Source organism: Uloborus diversus, unplaced genomic scaffold (assembly GCF_026930045.1).
Source record: "Uloborus diversus isolate 005 unplaced genomic scaffold, Udiv.v.3.1 scaffold_111, whole genome shotgun sequence".
Taxonomy (NCBI): Eukaryota; Metazoa; Arthropoda; class Arachnida; order Araneae; family Uloboridae; genus Uloborus; species Uloborus diversus.
The window spans coordinates 251694-274902 of NW_026557777.1; the positions used below are offsets into that span (position 1 = coordinate 251694).

Here is a 23209-nt window from a genome sequence, read left to right on the forward strand (position 1 = left end):
TTTATTTTTAGTTCCATGGACTCATATTTAGTAAATTTAGGTTATACCCTGGGGGAAGGTAAGCAACACTATGTACAAAAAAGTTTTCAGTTTTCATCTTTATTTTTATTTATTTATTTTGCATTTTTCTCATTTATTTTACACTAGCTTTATTATACAAAATTGATTATTTGGTTACTACTGAATATAAAGCCCCAAAATAATTTTAAATTCCAACATTTTACCAGGGTTTGAAGACAATCAAAAATGTGTTTCTTCTAATATCTCAAAATCTCATTTTTCTAAATACTGCCAGTTACCTGTCCACGACAGTATATTTACAGATCACGTCTCTTGGGCAACAAAAGTATACAAAATCAACCTACTTATGATATGACCTATATCAAAACCGTAATTAAATGAATTCTCGTCTACTGTTCAAAACTGTTTTATTTCTTGAGACATTAGAGGCAATAGGATTAAAATACAAAACCTGTAGACTTTTTTTGGTAATAATCTTTGAAGTATACAAAGGAAAGAAAACATTTGAGATTTGTCTGTTTGTAACACGAAAAGTTACATTCTTCAAAGATTTTTTTTACAATAGGCTTCACATCATGACAGTTACAAGTGGTCATTGGTCAAGCAAGGATGCAACCCGACGCACTGTTTCGTTCAACCCTAGCACATAACCCACATGCACCTCATGCCGATGCACGCGATAATTATTAATAATAGCATCCAAACATCGGGTCCGACCCATCTTTCCAGAAAAAGCCTCTTTTTTTATCAGGTCATCAGTGACAGAAACAGGACGGAGTGCAAGAATAACAGTAGTGGCTGTTCAAAATTATTTATAGTGCCCCCCACACGCAATTGCTTTCTGTAGTTGGTTGCTCAACCATATTTCTGCTGAGTGAATTACACGAGTGTGTAAAAAACAGTTTTGATATCATTTCCGGAATCAGCAAAGTACTTCACGAGGGAAAATGAAATGGTTCACAATCTTCTTTTGTTTTAAGGTTTGACAGTTTTCCCTGTTTTTTACTGTCAGAAGCGCGAGTAGTTCATAAAATTTTCGTCGATGGGGGATCTTTTTTTAATTTATTGGAAAAGATTTAAAGTAATGGTCCAGAATATGACGTTAGGGACAGGCGAGTTGTTTGACAGTTACTTTATTATAGAGGTAGAAGGTTTGATGTTGCAAAAAGTATTTACAAATTAGGATAAATTACAGCGAACCACTCAAAAGTTGCATTTTTCGTTTGTTAGAAAAGAATGCAGAATAATTGTTCAAGAGTTTCCCAATGTAACTAAAATCGTTCTAAATTTTCAAATTGATACATTTCCTTCACGTAAAATGACTACTTGGCGGAAGTCTTAAATTTGTAAAAAATTAAATTGGTAGTGCAACTGAATTCGTTTCAAATTTTTGTAATAAAATTTTGAAAAAAATAATCATGAGTCTAATTGAAAATGTGCTTAATCAAATCTGCAAACCAATCACAGGTGTGAGCGCGGGGGTCGCCAGATGAATTTCGATGCCCCCATAAGACTCTCAGAAAGGAAGGATGGCTTTATGGTAGCTACGAGAATATTGAATTAGTTGTAGTTTAAAAAAAATGACATCAAATTCTGTTATTTTTAAAAAAATAATTAGCTAAAATCGATAGTTTCATTAATTTCTCAAAAGAAAAAAAAACTTGTTTTACTTGTATAAAAATGTTTTTAAACAAGTAAAAAAAAAAAAAAACCTTTTAAGTTAATACAAAACTTTCAACAATGGTTAATTTTAGTCTTAATCATTCCTCATACTAGAGGCTGCGTACTGCACGGCCACTTAGGTCTGATGACCTGTGTGAGTAAAGTCTGTTCTAGGTTGGTGTTGTGAGGTGAGAATCCATGTCAGTACCATACCTTTGGGCGCAGTTCGGATTAATTGGACCATGCATCATATGTATACATTAAAAACGTTTCTTTTGCTCTTAATTCTTCAAAGTTTTGGCGTGAGAGTCGACAAGGAACCTTCTTATTCTGGAGATAAGCTGAACTCCCAGACCCCCAGCGCAATGGTACCCGTCATGCTAAAGTTCTTTTACAGCTATGAACTTAAAAATTGAACATGCTTTTGCAATTATTTCAACAAAGGTATTTTTGAATAATGCCACACAAAAGTGAAATCTAGCTGGAAAGTAATTTTACGAAGCAGAGTTTTTTATTTGGTTAACAAAGATTATAAAATTAATTCCATTGAAATAATAATGCCATTCACTAAACGAAATTCAGAAATGCTGGTTTGATGTAGTCACAGCGCTAATTTTACTCATTTGGCTATACAGTCTTGTTATATTTTTTGTGAAGCTACTATGGCAAGATAGCACAAAGACATGATGGATAGTACAGCGCGTGACAGCACAGTTACAGTGACGTCATTGCGAGTTACAGTTTTCACGGTCACTAAGTGACCGAGCGGTAAAGTCGCAGCGAAGTCACGCTGTACAATATTTGAGACATGTTTCGGGGGATTTCACTACGACGTCGCTGCAACAATAATTTTGTGACCGGACATTTTCAATAGTTTTGAAGACGTTTCTGAAACGTTACTTAGAGACTTCACTCGAATTTGGTATTCTCAAGTTGATGCCTCCTGTTGATCACTTTGCAGTCGTATCGTGAGTGCCAAGAGACTTTCCCATAATAGTCCATCTTTAGTCAGTCATATTAGGTCAGACTTTGGCAAAGACAGCATACTTTCATCACATATATTTTGAAGGAAACATATTTTGGTTTTGATTGATGCTACCTACTGGGGCTACTAAGGAGATGTAAGAATTACAGGAAATCCTACACAGTAAAAAATTTTAGTGTATGTCAACACCAATAATTCTTGGTGTTTGCTAACACCAAGAATAATCTGTGGTGTTTCACTACACGACACTTGGTGTAAAGTAGTTGCCACCATTTTTGGTGTTGAGATGCACTATTTTTTTTTTTTACAGTGAACATATTATACAAGTTTTACTTTCCTAAGTGATTATTAACAACACAAATACATATAACTATTTTGTACATGAAGATTCTCAACTTTTTATTTTTAATTCGAGGAATGGACATTTATGCCTTTAAGTTGTTGTAAAAAGTAACTTTTAAAAACACTTAAGGAAACTAAAATTGTCTGTATATTAGAACAATGAAATTAACACTTTTCAAAAAACAACATAAAAATGGAACAGTTTAAGATTTCAATCAAATTTATTCAAGAAGATTTCTTAATCAGTCTTAAAAATCTGGTATACATAAAAACGAATTACAAAAACCAGCAGAATATAAAAATTTCAAAAATCACAGTACAATAACGATAAAGTTTCTCGCTCCTCAAAAAAAGTTATATTACAAAAAAAAAAGTGTTTACTAGGCCTTACCGTTTTTCCGGAAAGCGCGCTATACACATACACACACAAACATGTTATTTTATTATGAATTGATATACCGTAAACGCAGCCGTAAAGCAGCCATGTTGAAAATGGCTGCTAAATTTGTAACGATCATTCATAAAAGTATATGTTCGTTAGTTTATCTTTCGGATGGACTAAAGACTTTTCTAACAATGATGCAAAGTAGCTTTGGTTTACGGTAATTGACATTTCATTACAAATAAAATTTAACATACCTTCTGAAAACTTCAATCCTGTGCACACTGCGATTGTGTGTTGACGACGTTGCAACGTGCTTGAGGCTGATTAATGTTTGGTTGCCACCTGCTGTTTTCCAATCTTACACCAAAGTTGGTGTCAACCAATCCGTTTGTGCATGCGACGTAAGTGTAAAAATTCACCAATATCGGTGTTTGGTTTCAGTTACACCACTTTTGGTGAATGGGAAAGCTAGATATGGTGTTGACTTGAAATAAAGCGTTGATTTGCACAATTTTTGGAATTGCTTAACACCAAACTCGGAGCATTATTACACCTCAGTTTTTACAGTGTACGATTGGGGAAATATTTCATTTTAATCTGATTAATTTATTGGAAAATATCTTTCATCGATTAAAAAAAAAACACAATTTCATACATAATTAATTATTTTTCACCCTTTTTTTCGATATTTTGTTTTTAAAGACAATTACGATTCAAGGATAACTCCACGGATGCCCCGATGGTAGATCACTAGAGGTCTCCGTGACCTCTGAAATTTTCTTATTGGGCAAAATTCGGAGTTCTATTCGGAAAAATTGTCACCATTCGGCGAAATTCGGAGTTCCATTGGGCAAAATAAAAATTTCCACCATCCCAAAAATTTGAGTTCGCCCCCCCCCCCCCCGTATAGCCTTAAAATCCAGTTTCAAACACGACAGCTTTTTTGCTGTCCTGTAAGGAGATTATCTTCCCGCTTTAACAAACCGGAAGAATTCCGCTCAAATGTACATTCAAATCAGTGCAAATCAAACGAAGCCCCCTTGCATATCTCTTCCTGTTTCTATATAAAGAAACTCAAATCTCTGACGCATTAGGTTTTTGACGTCGCAAGGCTTTGTGCAGCCTGCCGTGTCCGGCCCGCACACACGACACTTGTCAACATTGGCGGACGGACGTCTTTAAAGTTATGGATAATGCCATGCAATATTCTATTTAAATAACTTAAAACGCGTCAATGATTGTCATAGAGTCAGAACGCAGTCAGCTCAGCGTGTTGGATTATCACATGGTCACTTTAGCGGGGTGACCTGTGCAAGTGAAATGTTGCGTATGAAAATGCAAGTTTCGCTGAGTTCGGGAGATTTAGTTAATGATTTGGAACGTCTGATTTATGCTGGAACTGTTGAAGTTATGTGCTGTAACTTTTAATTAATGTGGTGCTTAATCGAGATTTGATGTTTAAGCAGAAGCTTGGATGAAACTACATTTTTTTTATGTTTTAAAGGAGAAAAGGCATTAATTTTGGGTCACTTTTTGAACATGCTTTTTCAGAAATTGTTGACGAGAAGTTAATGTATTTCACGCAATGATCTTATATAAGTAGAAGTAATGTACTAAAGTCGGAAAAGAACTACAATAATAATGAAAAACAAGCTAATGATACTCTCATTTTTAAATTTATAAACAGATGAAAAAATGTTTTTCATCGACAGTTTTAGATTTAAACTATCAGCTATCAGAGTGCTCTTTAACTCGAAAATTGAGATAGATGACAACAAAAACAACATTAAGTCTGAAGTACATTTGAAATAGTAGTGTGCGGCCGCAGAATAAAATGTTTTCGTAAATGCAGAAAAAGTGATCGACCTTTCAAAATGAATTTAATTTCGAATAATTGTTTTAAGCTGCAGTATTAATAAATATAATTTAATATTAGACATTTTATGTTTAACGTTTTGCAGTAAATGCAATGTGTGAAGCATGTAACTTTCCCCCTTCTTCTCCACGAAAAAACTACATTCGAGATCCTAACGTCAACAAAATCTGCATGGAATCAGAAAACCACCTTTGTGCTGTGATCGTTTCTTGGAAAAATTAGATAGAAGAAACTTGTTGTATTGCGTTTGTTTAAATCTCATTGACTTGTTTCAGAGGAGTTTTCTAGATCTGGAAAAGTCATTTGTGACGGGCCCTAAAATTTCTGTGCACGCCCTTGACTGGGAGTATTTCTTCAGAAAAATTGATGGGAACATCACTGGGTAAAATAAAGGTAAAATGTTGCAGTGCAGTATTTGCAGATTAGAAACTAACGATAGGGAAATGATGGAATTCGACGATTTTTTTTTCGTGCTTAATTTTCAGTGGAAAATCAAATAACCAAGTTTTTACAATGAAGCAAAAGTTCAATAAATGACAAAAATGCAAAAAATGAAAAGCGAAACATTTGCAGCTACTGTACTTTAACATTTCAATTTAAGATGTATAGTCAAAGATATCATGGTGGAAAATTTTTAAACTATTTCAAAAAAAAAAAAAAAAAAAAAGAAAAAAGAAAAAAATCGAAAAAAAAAAAAAAAAAGAACTGTGATCACGCATTGTGCAATGTCGTTGGGTTCAGTCACATTCAATTATTCCTGCTTTAGACTGCATAGAAGTAAAGTTCCATCCCGAAGTTTTTCTCTTATAGCATTGTTTGGAAGATATGAATTTCATACTTTCAGATTGATGACTTCATAAAAGATGTTATTCTTTGTATGCACGCAATATTCTTCTTTATTCAGGCGACACTTCAAAATTATTTGAATTCATTCATTTATTTCGGAAAATCATTCTTTTTTTTCCTTCAAACAAAAAAAAAAAATGCTAAGAATTTTTTTTTTTTATTATGCAGTTTGATTAGCTCAAAGGTTCACGCATTCGCTTTATCAATCAAAAGAATGGCGCTTTACTAAGAAAATGCTGGAAAAATTCCAAAGAAGTAAAGGAGTTGAGATTGAATGTCAATGATAGATTTTAGCAAGCTGCAGGAAATGTAAAAAAGATCTCAGTCGGTTTTATTTGTCTTTAAAATATGCCGCAGATTTATCGTTGCAATAATTCAAACGTCTGCCTGACGGCGTGGCTTCGAGTTACATTGCTGGGAGACATTGATAGAAGAATAGTATACTTTCTTGTCATTTATTCATACGGATTAAGTTGTTAGCACAATAAGTAATGGAAATAAAATTAAATTAATTATAATACTAAAAGAAGAACATCAACAGCATTTTCGATGTTGGATAGCATCATTATTATTTTTGTAACATGGGTAAAATTTAATTTGAAAAACCCAACTCAAATAAAATATCTCTACAAAAGTATAACTAACCAATATTAATTATAAAAATATATCTAACCCTGGTGTAGTTAGTACAACTAATTAATTTCACCAGGGGTTCTCAAAGTGGGTGCCATGGCACTTTAGGTTGCCGCAGAAAGAGAGGCGAGAGGTGCTACGAAGTATATATGGGATCAATATGCGTAATTTAATAGATATAGACTAGGGTTCCGTGAGAAATTTCTAATTTTTCAAAGAGTGCCATGAATAGGAAAAATTGGGGAGCTACTGGTTTACACTATTGTTTAGTTTCTTCGTAGTCTGCGAAGTTGAAAGTTTGAAGCTGAAATCAAAAGAAGAAACTTTATGTTTCTAATTAAACACAATTATAGTAAAGTTATGAAAGCAACGTTTTATTTTGTGAATAAACCAGATTAATAAAATAAAATTATAGTACGAACAACCTTAAGCTCATTTTAACGCAAATAATGTCGATAGTATAAAAACCAAAACGAAAATAAACACACACACACACACACATTATTTAGGAAAGTAAGAGTAAAAGCAATTATAAGAAAAGAAACTTTCGAATTACTTCTTATTTTATCCTCACGATCTTATATGGTTCTCAAAGAGATAAATTGTCTTCTGGGAAGAATTTTATTAAACACTCATTACAAGTACAAAAAAAAGTGAAAATACCGCTCCTCTTCCCTCAGAGAAAAAAAAATTGTATTAAAATACGCATCATAATTGGAACAATATGAAAATCTCGCTCCCAGGAGAAGAAAAAGTAACTTAATACAAACACGCTAGAGCAATACGAAAACCCTCCGCACCCCTCCCTCGATGAAAAAGTTTAATTAAAACATTCATTGCTATTTAAAAAAAATAATCTCCTGCTTTCCCGGAAGTAAGAAGGACTTAAATTGTGAATACGTATTACAGTTTAAATGAAACAAATTCCCGTCTACACTCCGGAGAAAAACTAATTTAATTCGAACATGCATTAAAAAGCATTTAATTAAAATACGCACTACAATTCAAATGAAATCTTCCCCTTCCCATCCGTAGAAAATCAATTGAGTTAAAATGCGAACAAAATGAAAATCCCCTCCACGCCAAGAAGAAAAAAAGAACTTAAAACACATTTACTCGAATAAACATTGGTTTAAACTCACTGACTCCTCCTTCTGTTCACTCACATAGAATAATTAATTTATTAGTTTGTGTTATATATATTACTAGTGGTACCCGCACGGCTTTGCCCGTAGTTGAAAATTAAATGGTCATTTGGTTCGTCTGTATATTTACAAATAATGGATGACGAATTTCTGGTCAATTTGCTATGTTCATTTGCTCGTCCATGTTACGGTTTCACTTTGTGATAATTTGCTCTAAAATTTTCTTAAAATTGGAACAGAAAATGAACAAAATCGAATTTTCAAAAAACGCTTCGAGTTGCACACCGCCATGCTTCAAACTAACTTTGTGCCAAATTTCACGAAAATTGGCCGAACGGTCTAGGCGCTATGCGCGTCACAGAGATCCAGACATCCAGACAGACAGAGAGATTTTCAGCTTTATTATTAATAAAAATTTATAAGTATTAATAATTTTACAATGTTTTACTATCTTTCCTTTAACAAATGAAAACATTCTAAAGCAGGTAGAGACACATTGTTAAGATATAAACAATGACACACAAGGCTTAATAACTGGTTCCAAAAAGGTTTTTGACTGGTCCACAATTAATGTGTAAGTAATTATATCATTTATGACAAATAAAATTATAACTGATAAAAAATAACTTTATAATTTTAATTTTTAATACGTTATTAATTATTTTTTACACTTTATAATATTGATGAACAATTTTCCATTGTTTTGAAAAATGTTTTTGCATGCTTCATTTCAATATTGTTGAGTTTACTTTCCTCAAGTTCTCCAAAATTTTCCGTGTTTTAACTAAACTTTTTTTTTTGGTGTTAACTTTTATGTTAAATTTGTTTTGTATTTTGAAGTGCATTAATTCTGCAACTACTGATTTTCCCGTGTAAAACAAAATCATACATGGATTAAAATATTACGCGTAAATTTATTTTTAACTGTGTGACAAGTATAGACTTGCACGTTCTAGTTAAAACTTTCATTTGATTCTTCTTCTTTTTTGCAATATTTCTTACGAGATTGGTTCAAACGATATGCACATTATTCAAATCAAGTCTTTATATTAAAAAATTGTGCATTGAAAATTTCTTTTGAAATTTTTTTTCACATTGAAATACATCAGTATTCCAGGTAAAATTCTAAAGATACAAGTAAAAAAAGGAATCGTTCCTAAATTTCTAAATGGGATTCATTTCATGTAAATACATAAAAGAGGAAAACAATTCAGGAAAAAAGTCGAATCTTCTTCCTTTTCGAAAGATGTACAGGTAAACGAAATCAAATGATTTATAGCTGGCCGCTGGTGAAAATGCTAAAGTTTTTCCCGTCCGGATTTCTACTCTATTTAACAAGTAGTGGCAATTTTCTTTTTTGAGAAAAAGTTTTCCGATCATGAATCAATGCTTTTATTGTTTCAAAATACTGCTTACAAAATATACGTTTAATTTTTTTCTTGTTATGTATCTTCAACTTAACAATGATTATTTCAAGTTAAAATATTTTTTACTTGGATGCTTTTGGTGTCCATAAATTAAGCGTCTTATACCTGCAAATATACTCTTTGATTTTGTGTCAACAATTATAAATATAGCGGCCATTTATTAAAGAAAAAAAACATATTTAGTTATTTTCTGATCCAAATTCCCTGTATAGTGACGCAAAACATAACATTTAATTAAATTATACGGGGAGAAAAAAAAAAAACCTTTTGTGCTTTGATTTTTTTATTATAGAAGTGCATTCTCTTCTTCTATCTAAAAACTGTGTGTGTGTGTGTGTCTGTGTGTGTGTGTGTGTATGCGTGTAAGCTAATAATTTAGAGGACTGAGGGAGGGGGGGGGACACTTGACCCATGGCTTCGAAAAACCAATTTTTTTCACAAAAAGTGGGCGTGGTTTTTAACGTTTTTCGATGAAATTGCATTGAGTATGTGCCCTTTGCCACCCCTCTATGGAAAAGTCGAAATGACGGGCCTGTGTATGTGTGTGTCTAAGTGTGTGCACAACTTGACTCCGATAAGATGATTTCCAGTGAGTGATGGCTTAAACGGTTTCATTGCTCAAAATAGTTAAGGCGGAGGCCAATATACTCGACTAATTTCGGTTATTGGCATTGTGAAAATAAAATAAGTTCTCTTAATAATAAGTATTCCTTGAATTATGAATTTAATTATAATTTTATAACAATGCAGAATTTTGCTATCGTGTTTGTCTATGAAACATAATTCATTGCTGCATTCCTTTGAAACTGTGGTATATAAAGCAGTAATATTTATTTCTAGAACAAATATTGATGGAAAAACGCAAATTATACAGAAAACGAGTAAATATAGCAAAGTTTAATTGCTATGGATGGTGCAAATCTTATTTTCCAAGACTTGATTTTAAAACAGAGTGTTTTTCAAATAGAGTTTTAAAGGAGAGAAATGACAAAATCATTCTCCCTCAAAATGTTTAATTCCAAAAGAGAAGGAAAGCAAAGTACACTATGTTTTTTTTAAAAGATAGCTATACGCAAGTTTCATGCGATAAAGATAATTGTGATAAAACATTATTTGCTTTAGTTACGTTTTCTGAAGATGTTCTGCAAAGAAATTTTGCATTTTAATCAGGTTTAACGAAATCGAATCATTAATTTTGGCAAACCTCTTTAAACTTCGAAAGAACACGTTTTCTGTAGAATATTTGTAGAAACTAAATTTTCTCACCATGCTTTTTCAAGCAATTTTTAAAAAAACCCTAAGAATGTTTTTAAAAAATCCTACCATATCTATTTATTCTTTTCTTACAGTTCAAAAACATCATAGGTGAATCTCATTTAGTTATTTCTCTCTTTTATTCTCTTTCTTTTGAAAAATCAATTTTATTACTATTACTCTTCAAAATTAAGTTTAGTTACCGCACTGTTTCACAAACGCTTCTACTTTTGCTGCCACATACAAGGAATAAATGTCATCATCGTCCTCTTTTAGAGTTATGTTAATTTTTATTACAAATTCCCGAAAAGTTTTGCTAAATTAATAGACTTTGTGATATGTTTTCTCTTCAAATTACTTTCCTTCGTCAGCTTCTTTCAGTAATAACTCTTATTTTTTACGTTAATTTTTTTTTTTGTTAAACTTGACGCTGATCTTTTCTTTAACCTATATATACCACCGTTAAGACAAACTGCATTTCTTCGTCCTTTTTTAAATGTTATTTTTAATGTTACTTTTATATATGGTACTTTTCAAAAACCATATAGATATAGGAAACGTTCAATTTATGTATTAAGTGAATTTTACAATACAAAAATAAATTCAAAATATCTGCATTAAAATACATTGTAAGAATACCCGCAGTACTATTGTCGACAATGGAAATTCTATTTTCTTACTCCTTTCAACCTTACTGATCCCCAAGTCAGCATTTTTCTTTTTAAGTATCATTTTCGATGTTCATGTGACCTAAAAGGGCCCTCTCATTCTTGAGGTTTTATCGTTTTCTAGTTTACTAGCAGTATTAGATGAGGGAAATGAACAATGCCCTCCTTTTTATGATTTAGCTAGGAAATCGATCATAAAATGGGTATTTTTATATCAGAAACGGAAAAATCAAAACGGCTTGGAATTTTCTATCCAAAGCAATCATTTCATACTTTGTAATAAACTATGTGAAACGCTTACGCAAATTAATTGCTTAAATGTTTAAAATTCGTTATATAATTGTTTATGCTGAAAGATTCATAACTTTCATAATGAAGTAGTGAGAAGCAAAGGGATGCAAGCTGCAAAATTTAAAATTTAGAGATAACCAGTACAAATGGTAGGTGAACCTCTCCTCTTTCTTGGGACAAGAGATGTTTCTAGTAGTCCTGGTAGGTGCTGCTGTAGAGCATGATTTAGAAAAAAATTTCAATGAAAGCATACTTAGGATCTGATCTTTAAACGCGTTTTACTCGAAACTTAAAATGGTCCACTTGCATCCCTTTGCTTCTCACTGCCTCAATTGATCTAGTGCCTGAATTTGGAGCTCCAATTAAATCATGTTTAAGCTCTTTAAAACAATCAAAAGAGCAAAACATTTCTAACGTCATTACTATCAGCAAACAACAGTATTTCATAACTTCTTTATTATTATTTGAAGTTTCTTAATATTAGGATGTTTTTGATATTTTGACTATACTTTGAGATATAAAACAAAAGTCACTTTTTATTTACAGTTATTACCTTTCGAGAATGAAAACGCCTTACTTCAACTAAAGCTTTAGTAGCATTTTTTTTATACCTTTGGTTTCCTAAATGCTTCAATCGTGGAACTCTTTTTAAGCTTTTTGTGCCCTAATGGGCAAAAAAGAAATCGAAAGCAATGGTTTTTCAGAAGTAACCTCGCAGTGCGAAAGCACACTCTCATCGCAGTGAAAGTCGTTTTTTACTGCCGCTATCTTCAGTTCTGCACCACCAGGCGTGATGTGAAATTTTTCATGTACGGATTTTCCAGTGATACCCGTATCATTGTTCATCAGACGAGGGGAAAGCACGATTTAAGCAGAGGTGCTTTCCCAAAGAATATTCACTCTGGTAATCCTCATTGTTCGGGGATGATGCTAATCAGATGCAACGTGTTATGTAAAGACAAATAGATTTAAATTTAAGCAATTGTGACGCAATGACCGTGACAAAAAATTGAGCCCTGTGGTATTTCCTGCGCGGATTTCTGAGATATATTTGCCTGTTTCTTTGGAAATGCCGTATGGCCAAAACAGTACTTCAAATAGTGGTTTTGTAGAGAGGGTATTGCCCTGCAGAGGGTAATACATTAAAAAAAAAAAAAAAAACAACAACGACGAAAGCCATTGGAATTATGGGATATAAAGAAGAATCACATATTTTGGAAAATGTTCGAAGTTGGAAAGTTTTTGAAATAGAATGTCTATAGTTGAGACAAACCTAACCTGGTGGCTTGGAAAAGGCTGTGCAGATCCTAATCAAAACATGACGACACTGCCTGGTTAGATTTCCGCAACTGGAGGTTTTTGATAGTATTTTATTTGCAGTTTTGCGAGACCAACTGTACTTCTTTTACTCTAAATTGAGTCCGATTCCGTAGCCCTGGCCGAGCTGCAGACTCGGAGGAAAAGTGACCGACCTTGGCTTTTTGAATATTAAATCTTTAAGGGGAATTTTTAAACAATTTTTTTTTTTGAGCTAAGATTTTCGATTCTATTTTTATTTAGGGGATGATCAACATTTTTTTAAAGGGAGAGGATTTTAAAATCTTTTAAAATCAAGAAATCGGAGTGGAACTCCGACTTCTATGTCCTAAAATCATTCAAATATCACATCCCAAGTGTTTTGTGCTCAAAAAAAAAAAAAAAAAGTCTGACATTGATTTTTTCCTAAAGGTCAATTTTGTGTTTTTATTCTGATACATCTTAATACATTTTAAAAATACAGAAATAACAATCCTTGAGTTGCTGTCCGTGAGATGAATTAATAATAGAGAAAGCTAAATTTCGTGAATGAATGTGTCATTGCACAAGTGACTAAACATTTAATGAGCTTTCATTTGACGGTTGTCAATAATTGACTGCTATTATCCTTTTCAGAATCACCGACAATTGTTTATAGTGACCACAGAAAGTACTGAAGATATTAATTAGAACTTACCGAAAAAAGTAACTAATTATTTTGTAAAGTCTTTTAATGTAAGGACGTTTTAAAATTATAATTAGTGCTCTCATTAAACGTTCTTATTATGATACATATAAGTTATTACGCTTAAACTAAGATTTAAAATAGTGCCAAGTTCAGATGTATAGCCGAAAAACAATGTAACCTTGATGTCAGTTTCTTTGAAAGTGTTTGTTTTTGTATTAAGATTAGAGATATTTACTAATGAATGCTTAAAATATATTATAAGTAAATGTTTACATATTTTTATCTTATATTGTAACTGCAAAGATTAAATATGCGACCAAGTAAAATAAAAACTTGACTACGCATCTTCAAATCTGAAAAGGTTTGCTTCCTCAGTAAGTTCTTAATTTATAAATGCTGGATTTACAACCTTAAAAGAATAATTAAGTGAGGAATATGAAAATCATTCCTATAAAGCATCGACTTTCATATATATTACCTCAATTGTCTTATAAACAAATCTTTGAATTTTAGAAGTTTTCTCAATTGAAATTTTTTTTAAAGAACTATAAAAACATGATTATTTTTAAATCAATCATTTTGCACATTATCTTCTTTTAAAGTTAGAACATCACTACATCTCTCTTCCAGAGAGGATATTTTTTTCGTTTTGGAACTCTTTTGTGCCTTTCAATCTACTGCCTTCTATTAACTTAATTCTGACACCGTTTGTAACATAATATTGCGCTTACACTTATTTCAAAATCACTTTACAGAAACAGCGGAACATTTCTCAACAAACGGTGAGTGAGAAGTTTAATAACGTGTTAAACCCTTTTCTTTCTTCTTCAACTTTTAAACAAACTCTTAAAGGTAATAATAATCGAAAAAATTCATGCATTCTTCATTGGGAATTTATTACTTTCCATAGAGTTTTTCTTTAGTTTAAATCTTTATTCAACTGTTTTTGCTTGCTTTTTCCTAAGTCTTCTGATTCGGCATTATTTATGTTTGATTTTCACTGGCTGTTTATTTCAAATGAAGAAAATATAATACAGTAAGACACATATATTTAAAGTTAAATACGTAATAATTTTACATTGAGATTAGAAGGAATTACAATCGATCTATTCAACTAGATAATTAGCCCATCAACAGCCACTTTTTGCTGTTATTTGAGCCATTTTTCAGAAATATTTATCCCTATTAAGGACATTGCAAATAAATAGTTAACTTTTTTTTAAACTTCGTTTTCTTTATTTGTTTCTATTTTTCTTCATCGTTCCAGCTTAATAACTTTCATTGAATTGATTAAAGAGCTTCTTCATTCTTTTATTAGAAAGATTTTCATGAAGAAAATGCATTACGAAATTTAACAAAAAATCCCAACTAAAAAATAAATTTTTAGATTAAATATTTAAAAAAAAAAGCATTTTTTCAAAATTATGGGCAAAACTTGACTTTTCTATAAACTAGGAACGCCAGTTCAAATTTTAATATATGAAGGAGTATTTTGTCACTTTATATTCATAGACGTACAGTTTAAAAAATTACTCATCCGACTTATGTTGAGATCAAGTTCCACTCTTATTTTTGAAAGCATATACAGAAAGGTATTAAATACGCGAAATCCAGAGCTATTTATTTGGCAATGATTATGACTAAAAGACTGTGATAACTTCATATCAATTAATTAAAAAGACCTTCCAAGGATTTTTCGCATGATTGAGAAAGTATGCGGCATTATATTTCATTTTTACCCCCCAATAGCTATGCATTAAAAAATAGAATTGATATTTCTGACCTTGGATACCAGTGAAATTAATCGTATAAGCATTGATTATTAATCATTGTAACATTTTTTTAAAGCTGTTTTACTTTTTTTTATTTCTATACGGTATATTGTTTGAAAATGTATATTTAATTAGTATTTTAGAGTATTTAATTTATTTATTATGAAATTAAAACCGTAACCAATTCCAATTAGTTTATGGGACTGATCTCTTGAAATTTGCATTATGAAAATATAAAAGAATGCTAAATGAATAAATGTTGTGACTTTATTAGTTTTGCATGATAATAAGGAGTTAATATATATAATAAGTCCCTTACAACACTTAGCGGTTTTCACACAGTAGAACTCCAGCTATCCGGACTCTGACTATCCAAATCGATGATTATCCGAATCACTTTAAGAATTTCAGAAAAAAAAAGACATTATCGTTATACGACTCACAAAAAAAAAAAAAAAAAAAAAAAAAAAAAAACCGATTCTGTGTCTGCGCTGCTGTCCTTCCCACCACGAAGCTAGTGTTGCCGCTGCCCGAACATTATTAGAATGATGAAACTATTACTATCTATTTTACTGGATTCTAATGTGCAGCACTTGTATGTACGTTTAACAAGTAAAAGTATTGCCTTTCATTTAGTTAAATAAAAGCTATTTTTATTAAAAATTTTTTTCTCCCGTTTTAAACATACATACAGCAGTTAATTTTAAAAAATGGACCCTTTCTTCAGAGAAAATCCAATTTTTCCGACTTTTTTATTGTACGAATGGGGTCCGGCCCCAATTGAATCGGATAATTGGAAATCTACTAACTTTAAATGACGTAATAATTTAAATGCTGAATTAAGGATTTAAAATCATTAATTCAGAAACATTCTTGAAATATTGCGCAATGTCAATGCATATAAATTATTAAAACATTTTAAAAATACCAAGCTATGTGAATCATTGCAATATTATTTGTTTTATTGCAATAATTTATATTATTGCACAAAAATATTTCGTTAATTGAACTTCATGATGATAGGTAGAAGAAGAACAGAAAGCATGTCCTTTACTTTTTATATAAAACCTCCAAACACTTTGTTATTATCTATTCTAGAATTTAGGCTAGCGACCTATCCGGTCTCTAAGCAGAGCGTGAAGCATGCATCAACACTTGCAATCCAAAAACATGATCTAACTGATAATTAACTGCCGTTTAGATAATTACTGCAGTTTCTTACACCATAAACGAACATTTTACTCTCACTTTTAAAACCCATTGTGTGGAACTCTCATACCGTCTCGCAGTTTTAGCTACAACACTTTCTCCTCTGTTAAACCTAATGTGACGTCTGCTGTTGAATTAATGTTTGTACACATTAAAATGGTACTAAATATTGCGAATGCGGAGTAATGTGGGAGAAAAAAATGGGAAAATTATCGATGTGTGAAAGTATAATTTTTTGCAATAGCAATAAAAGTAATAGGCTGTCAGACATTAACACACATCAACACTTTTTAAGCAGCAGATCTACCGGATACTTTCGTTGGTTCATTAGCATCACGTGACAAAGCGTGGTCATATAATTGCCAACTACTGACATCAACTGAAGAAATCTAGTTTTTGCAGTCTATCATTTGATGAGTAGTTCTCATCGTAACTACAAAACCAATTACAACTGCAGTAATCTAAGACAGGAGTTCTTAAACTGAAAGTTTTCTTAATTTACAAGTGTGAGTTATTTGTAAAACATTTCAATATTTGTGACGCATTTTAGTCTATCTACTATACTATGTACTGTGCACTATGTGCAAGTTACTAATGCGGACTATCTGTTTGAAAATCTCGTTACATGAAACCAGGGGCACCTCGATGGGAAGTCACTATGGCCTCCCAAAAAACTTCTTTTTCGATAAATTTTGTCTGACGATTCAGAAAAATTCCATTTTCCATGAAGAAAAGTTCCATTTGGAAAAATTATTATCATTCGGCAAAATTTGGAGTCCCATTCAGCAAATTAAGAGTTTCTGCCCCCCCCCCCCCCCAATGTAAGCTTCGAGCGCCCCTGATTGAAATACAGTTTCCAGTTTCTCATTCTGCAAAGAAGAAAGAACAATTTTGTCTTTAAAATCAAAACTACTGTTTGAAAGATGAATCATTGATATTACGTTCAACATGAAACGTTCTTAAAATTATCCAACTATAACCTTTCAAAACCCACACTCGATACCTTTAATATCTATTTTTAGCCATTGTCACATTTATTATATTGACGAATGGTGTCATAAGATGGTGGCTATAATGCGGTTGATATTTCGTATAGTAACAAAAACTTACTATTTTTAGAGCTGAAACGAATGCTTCTTCAAATAAAATATGCATGCATATTTTTTGTAAATTCACCAAGGTTTATGATAGTAAAGTTCGAATACTGCTGCGTCTGAAGACTTTATTACGTGCAATTGTTTCTTTACGAAAGCGATGATATCGAAGACTATCTTTATTTCCTCATATTTGAATAATAAAATGATTACTTTTTTATAGCAGTGATGAATATTTCTTGAAATAAAATCCTACGAGATCAAGTTAGTGTTTTCTTAATTCACTTGGCTATCACAGTTCTGTTCTGCAAACAGAGACTGACTACAATAGTTTTCGATAATCTGATAAATAAAATCTTCAAACATTACATTACGCCTGGTTCTAGTTGTAATTTTTTTTTTTTCGATATCAGCGCGTTTTCCTTAAAAAGACATGGTCTAATGATTTTCACAATTCCTTTATGCTTTTATGGTATTTTCACGACATATCTTACACTGTTAAAGGCTTAGCTCTTGCGCCGTTGAAAACTTTTCGCTTGATTGCTTCTTCACAAAGGTGCCGGGGGGGGGGGGGGGGTTATGGCGCCTTTGCTTAAATGTATTTATTGATTTCTTTTTTACTTAAATTATTTATTTTATTTTGTTTTATTTTATTTATATTATATTTAATTTTCTTATTTAGTTTGTGTGTGTGTGTGTGCGTGTGCGTGCGGCATGTCATTAAAGTAGCACAGACCTTTTCTAGTAAAATAATAATAATAATAATAATAATAATAATTAAAAATAAATAAATAAAAAATATTTTAAAAAAAAAAATCACAAAAAGACAGCTAAAAAATAAAAAAGAGAAAGAGGATTGAAAAAGGGAGGGGGGGGGATTTGCGCCATTGAACTTGGGGGGTTGGCACCCCTGTTTCTTTAGAAAGAGAAAGAACAAAAGTGAGTTGAGGCAAAAATGTTTATACTAAATTTTATTTACTAACACTTACTGAATTGCATTATTTATTACACGGGAGAACCTCATAAAGCAATAATTAATTGATACATGAGGATATTAGAATTATCATTCATTACTGATTGATGAGATAAATATGAAGATGATATGACTGAGTGATACCTAGATGAAGATGAATTTCATTTTCAATCTGGAGACTCTCTCTCTTTCTTTTTCTCGTTCTAGTCTAATTATTTGAATTTTTCTCATCGAGTCTCATCATTGCTGCTTCAAATTAAATTCAAGGACTGACAATACCTATAGTAGGCGAGTAGTTTTTAGCAATGGAAATGATTTGCTTGTTTTGTTTTTGGTAATAGTGACATAGTTTTTAACCGCGGGGCGGATTATCTGTGAGTTAATCAGCAATTAGAAACATGTATTCTCGCAGTAAAAAGCAAATACCAATGGCTGATTTTTGTTGAAAGTTTTTAAATTTAAACTCAGTTGTTTTTGCTTTACAACTGCTTTATATTTTTTGTGCTTTCTTCATCGTATATATACTTGTTCTTTACTAATGATAAGTTTTGTTGTGAAAAAGTACAAACATTTTTAGTAAACTGTATATCTTTTCACTGTTTGAAGAAAGTATTATGCATCAATACAGCCAAGGTTTTGAGGAAGGACAATTTTTACCATATTTTGTCTCTCAATTTAGCCTTTTTGCAGTTTAATTGCGATTTTTATTATCCGTGGCACTTCGCCACCCAGTTCCGTGGATAATCGGGAGTTTGCTGTATTGAGCATCAATAGTCAACGTAGAACACCGGATTTAAGCATTTTTGTATGACACAATAGGAAATTTTTTTGTTTGAAGTTTAAATTTAAATTTGTGAGCTTCCGATAACAAAGGATTAGCAATAGAGTGCCAAATAGGTTTTGTAAGAGTCAAAGACATGGCTTTGGAAATAAGTCCGTCTAGTTCGGCAAATAGTCAAAAAATAAAAGCTCTGGACACCAAAAGAGTAAATATTACTAAGCGATGGTAAAAGTAATTTTAATGCCTTTGAATAAATTTCAAACATTTAACTGTCAATTTTTTAATGAAAATTTTCGTGCATAAAATGGTTCAAAAACGAAATTAAAATGAATGAAGTATGTAAAAAATATAACAATACTAAAAGTAAAATATAAAATTGTACTTAGTTTTTCTTAACCTTCTGATAATGTGGTACTCTGAACAGTAATCATCTGAAATATTTACGTGGCATCTAAGTTTTCTTCATACTTTTACGGGCACTATTAGGATGAACTAAAATCTATTCAGGATTACTCGTACCTAGATTTTAGATATTCCTGTAATATGTTTCCCACTGAGATACTTGCGTCAGTTGTTATGAAGTTAATAATTTATTATCAAAATGTAAGATGAAACAATATTTTTTTATTATAATATGTCCTTTTCTTTTTTGCAGGTAAGACCTCTTTGACTGATGTATATGAAACACTTCTGTATAGTATGTATGATCTGTGAATTTTTGTTCTCACGTGAAGTCAGTAACGCTATCTATATGTTGTTCATATAATTTTCAAATTATAAGAAAAAATCCATGCATAAATTTTTATAACTATTTTTGTTACTCATTATTCTCCCTTGTAGCATGAGTGCTGTTACATACTTTAAATCACTTGGTGGAAGAAAAATATTCTTTGGGAACTTGGTAACTTTCATTTAAGTTAAATAAATACTTCGGTGTCTTCATAGAACGCACTTTTTTTTTCTTAATGAAAAATAAAAATGATTGTAAGATATTTTTAACACAATAAATGTTCCTTTAAAAGGCCTCTTTCTTGAAAAAGCAGAAACTGATTTCTTTTTGGAACATAAATATGGTTTTGAAAATAAAGATGCTTGGTAACTTAAAATTAGCGACAAAATAGTTTTTTTTGTCTGTAATGAACATTTATTTAGAATATCAAAACATAAATGTTCAAAATGTCTTATGATAATATTAGAATCAAAGCCGAGTTTCACACATCCTACAAGAAGAAAAAACGAAATACATTTGATGCAGTGAGAAGCAAAGGGATGTAAGTGGCAAAATTAAAAATTTGAAGATAACCAGTACACATGGTAGGTGAACCTCTCCTCTGTCTTGGGGCAAGAGATGGTACTAGTAGCCCTGGTAGTTGCTGTTATACATCGTGATTTAGAAAAAATATCAATGAAATCCTACCTAGGACGAGATCCTTAAACGCGTTTTACTCAAAACTTGAAAATGTCCACTCACATCCCTTTGCTTCTGACTGCCTCATTTCTGGGGGGGGGGGAAACCGAAAATATAACAACGCTCAATCACACGAAGTTCACTTTTCTGCATTGAAAAAGGAGTTTCTTGAATTCCCGAAATGCATGTCTGTAGTTATCTTCAAGTTTGGCTATTTAACGCTTTATTTTCTTTTCTTTTACCCTGCAACAAATTCATATCAACCTGTTTTTTCTGATTTCTGGATAACTAATTATTTTCTAAACCTTATTTAGAACTGCGACTCTTAGTTTGAAGGCTTTATAGTAGATGATAATGGTTTATAGGTTCATGTCTTTTACGCGCACACACATTAAGTATGAGTACATTTTTATGAAATAATATGCTATTATTCTTACTAAAAAAAGAAACAAAATAGCCTATTTCTGCTAAATGAATATTTCGTTACATCAACAAGACCTTGATATTAAAAACGCGCTGTTTTTGTGGCCGAAACAAAACCGGATTTTCATCATCCTGCAGTTATTTATGCCAGTATGTCTTCCCTGAATTTTAATTGTCGAAATTAACACAAATATAGAAACTTTGTCTGTTTGGACGTTATACTTTTCCTGGTCGATCCACTTTTACTAAATATTTACTTTTAACGCACGTGTTTTTGTACTGCTTGATTGAGTCAAAAGGTTTCTTTCCCCAATCTCTTTTCAGCATGCATCGGTATTATCTATTGTTCCAAAGGAGAGCTAAAAAGATCGCCCTAATCACAGCATATTAAGGTTTCGTTAGAGAAAAAAAAAAAAGAACCATCTTAGTCACTCTGAATAGTTAAATAAATTACTCACGCATCTAAACGGAACGCAATCAAGTTAAATGTACCGATGAACAGTATGGACTAATGAATAATGCTATGATATAAAAAGGCAATTGTGTTAAATGAAATATCTAAAACACACTCTAGGTAAGAAGGCCACGGTTTCATATGATCTATATAACGTCATTGCCCTAATTCAGGAAAGGTCCCTTGAATTGAGCTGCCCTTTCGATTGTTCAGTGGAGAAACTTTTCCTTAATGTTTGCTCAGATTCGCCTACTCACTGCTTGAAGGTGTGCCTCTTTGACCTTGGTATCTGCCAGAGCTAATGGGAGCAAAAATTTTAACTCTTTTTTTTTCTATTTTCTCTCAGGCTAGTTGGTCAACTAATAAGTCGAATGTAATTCAAGCTCAATTATCAGTGCTTTTTTTTAAATATTTGTTTTTTACTTTTTTTACTAAATCATGAAGATTTGCATAAACGAAGGCCATTTTGGGAAACCTTTGCTTAACGAATGTAAAAGTTTGTCCAATAGAATGATTTAATCTGCTTAAAAACTAACGGGTGCAGAAATAAGGTTAAAAAGTAATAAATATTTCTTTTTTAAGCTATCCGCATTACTTTCGGAGAGAACTTTTTCTGTAATTGGAACGAAGCTAATTAGAAAGTGTAATAAACTCATTATTTGGTATAGAGCAGCAAAATAATCATATATAATATATATATATATATATATATATATATATATATATATATATATATATATATATATATATATATATATATATATATATATATATATATATATATATATATATATATAACTACTACCTAACGTAACTGAGTAAGTTTCGTTTTAAGGACTAATTTTGCGTATAGTTAAATTAGTGTTTAATTCAGGATTTGGTGGGTTGTCAGTTACGTTATGTAGTTGTTTATAGGATGCCCCGACTTCAACAAAAGGATATTAAAAATTAAGAGATCGTATGTAATTAGTTAGGTATTTAAAATAATTCATCGTATAGTAATTTAAATCAGTGTTTATTTTATAATTCGGTGTTTAGTTTAGTTGATTTTTGTACTGGAATTGTAAAATAAATTTCATTTCTATGTTTGGGTAGGAAATAAAATGTAAGTGTAATCAGTTATTTTTTGTTTTTTAGTTCCTGGGAATTTTTTGAAGGCGGTTTTTTTTTATTTAAAAGTATTTTATTTTAAGATACTCTAGAGGCACCCAAACGGGAGGTTACTGTTACCTCGCTGAAATTTTCTTATCGGCAAATTTTGCTAATGATTCTGCAAAGTTGGAGACAATGTTAAGGCATAGAGTTTCTTCTTTAAAAAAAATGTTTTTAAACGATTTTTTATGTTCTTTTTCATTAGATTTACGTATGTGTGATAAGTCTGCATATTTTATCTTTCGGTTAAACGCGAATGTCATTTTGCAACTTGAGAATTTCCTTCTACCCAAAAATGTTTGTTCGAGGCGCTCCTGAGAGACTTTTTCTTTCCTCGAATATGTTACTAACACTCATAGACGTTTTTTCCTCTATCACCTTTCAAAAAAAGTATATCGAACAGTACGATAAAACTCATCTGTAT

General features: G+C 31.5%; 1 protein-coding gene across 1 annotated transcript in view; it reads left to right on the forward strand.

Moving 5' to 3' along the window:
- Positions 1 to 20136, forward strand: part of LOC129232235 (bicaudal D-related protein homolog) — a 70388-nt gene extending 50252 nt beyond the window's left edge. The window contains exon 2 of the mRNA XM_054866450.1: positions 20004 to 20136. Coding sequence (XP_054722425.1) covers positions 20004 to 20018 — 15 coding nt within the window. The 3' untranslated portion in view covers positions 20019 to 20136. The remainder of the gene's footprint in view (positions 1 to 20003) is intronic.
- The last annotated feature ends 3073 nt before the right edge of the window (positions 20137 to 23209 follow it).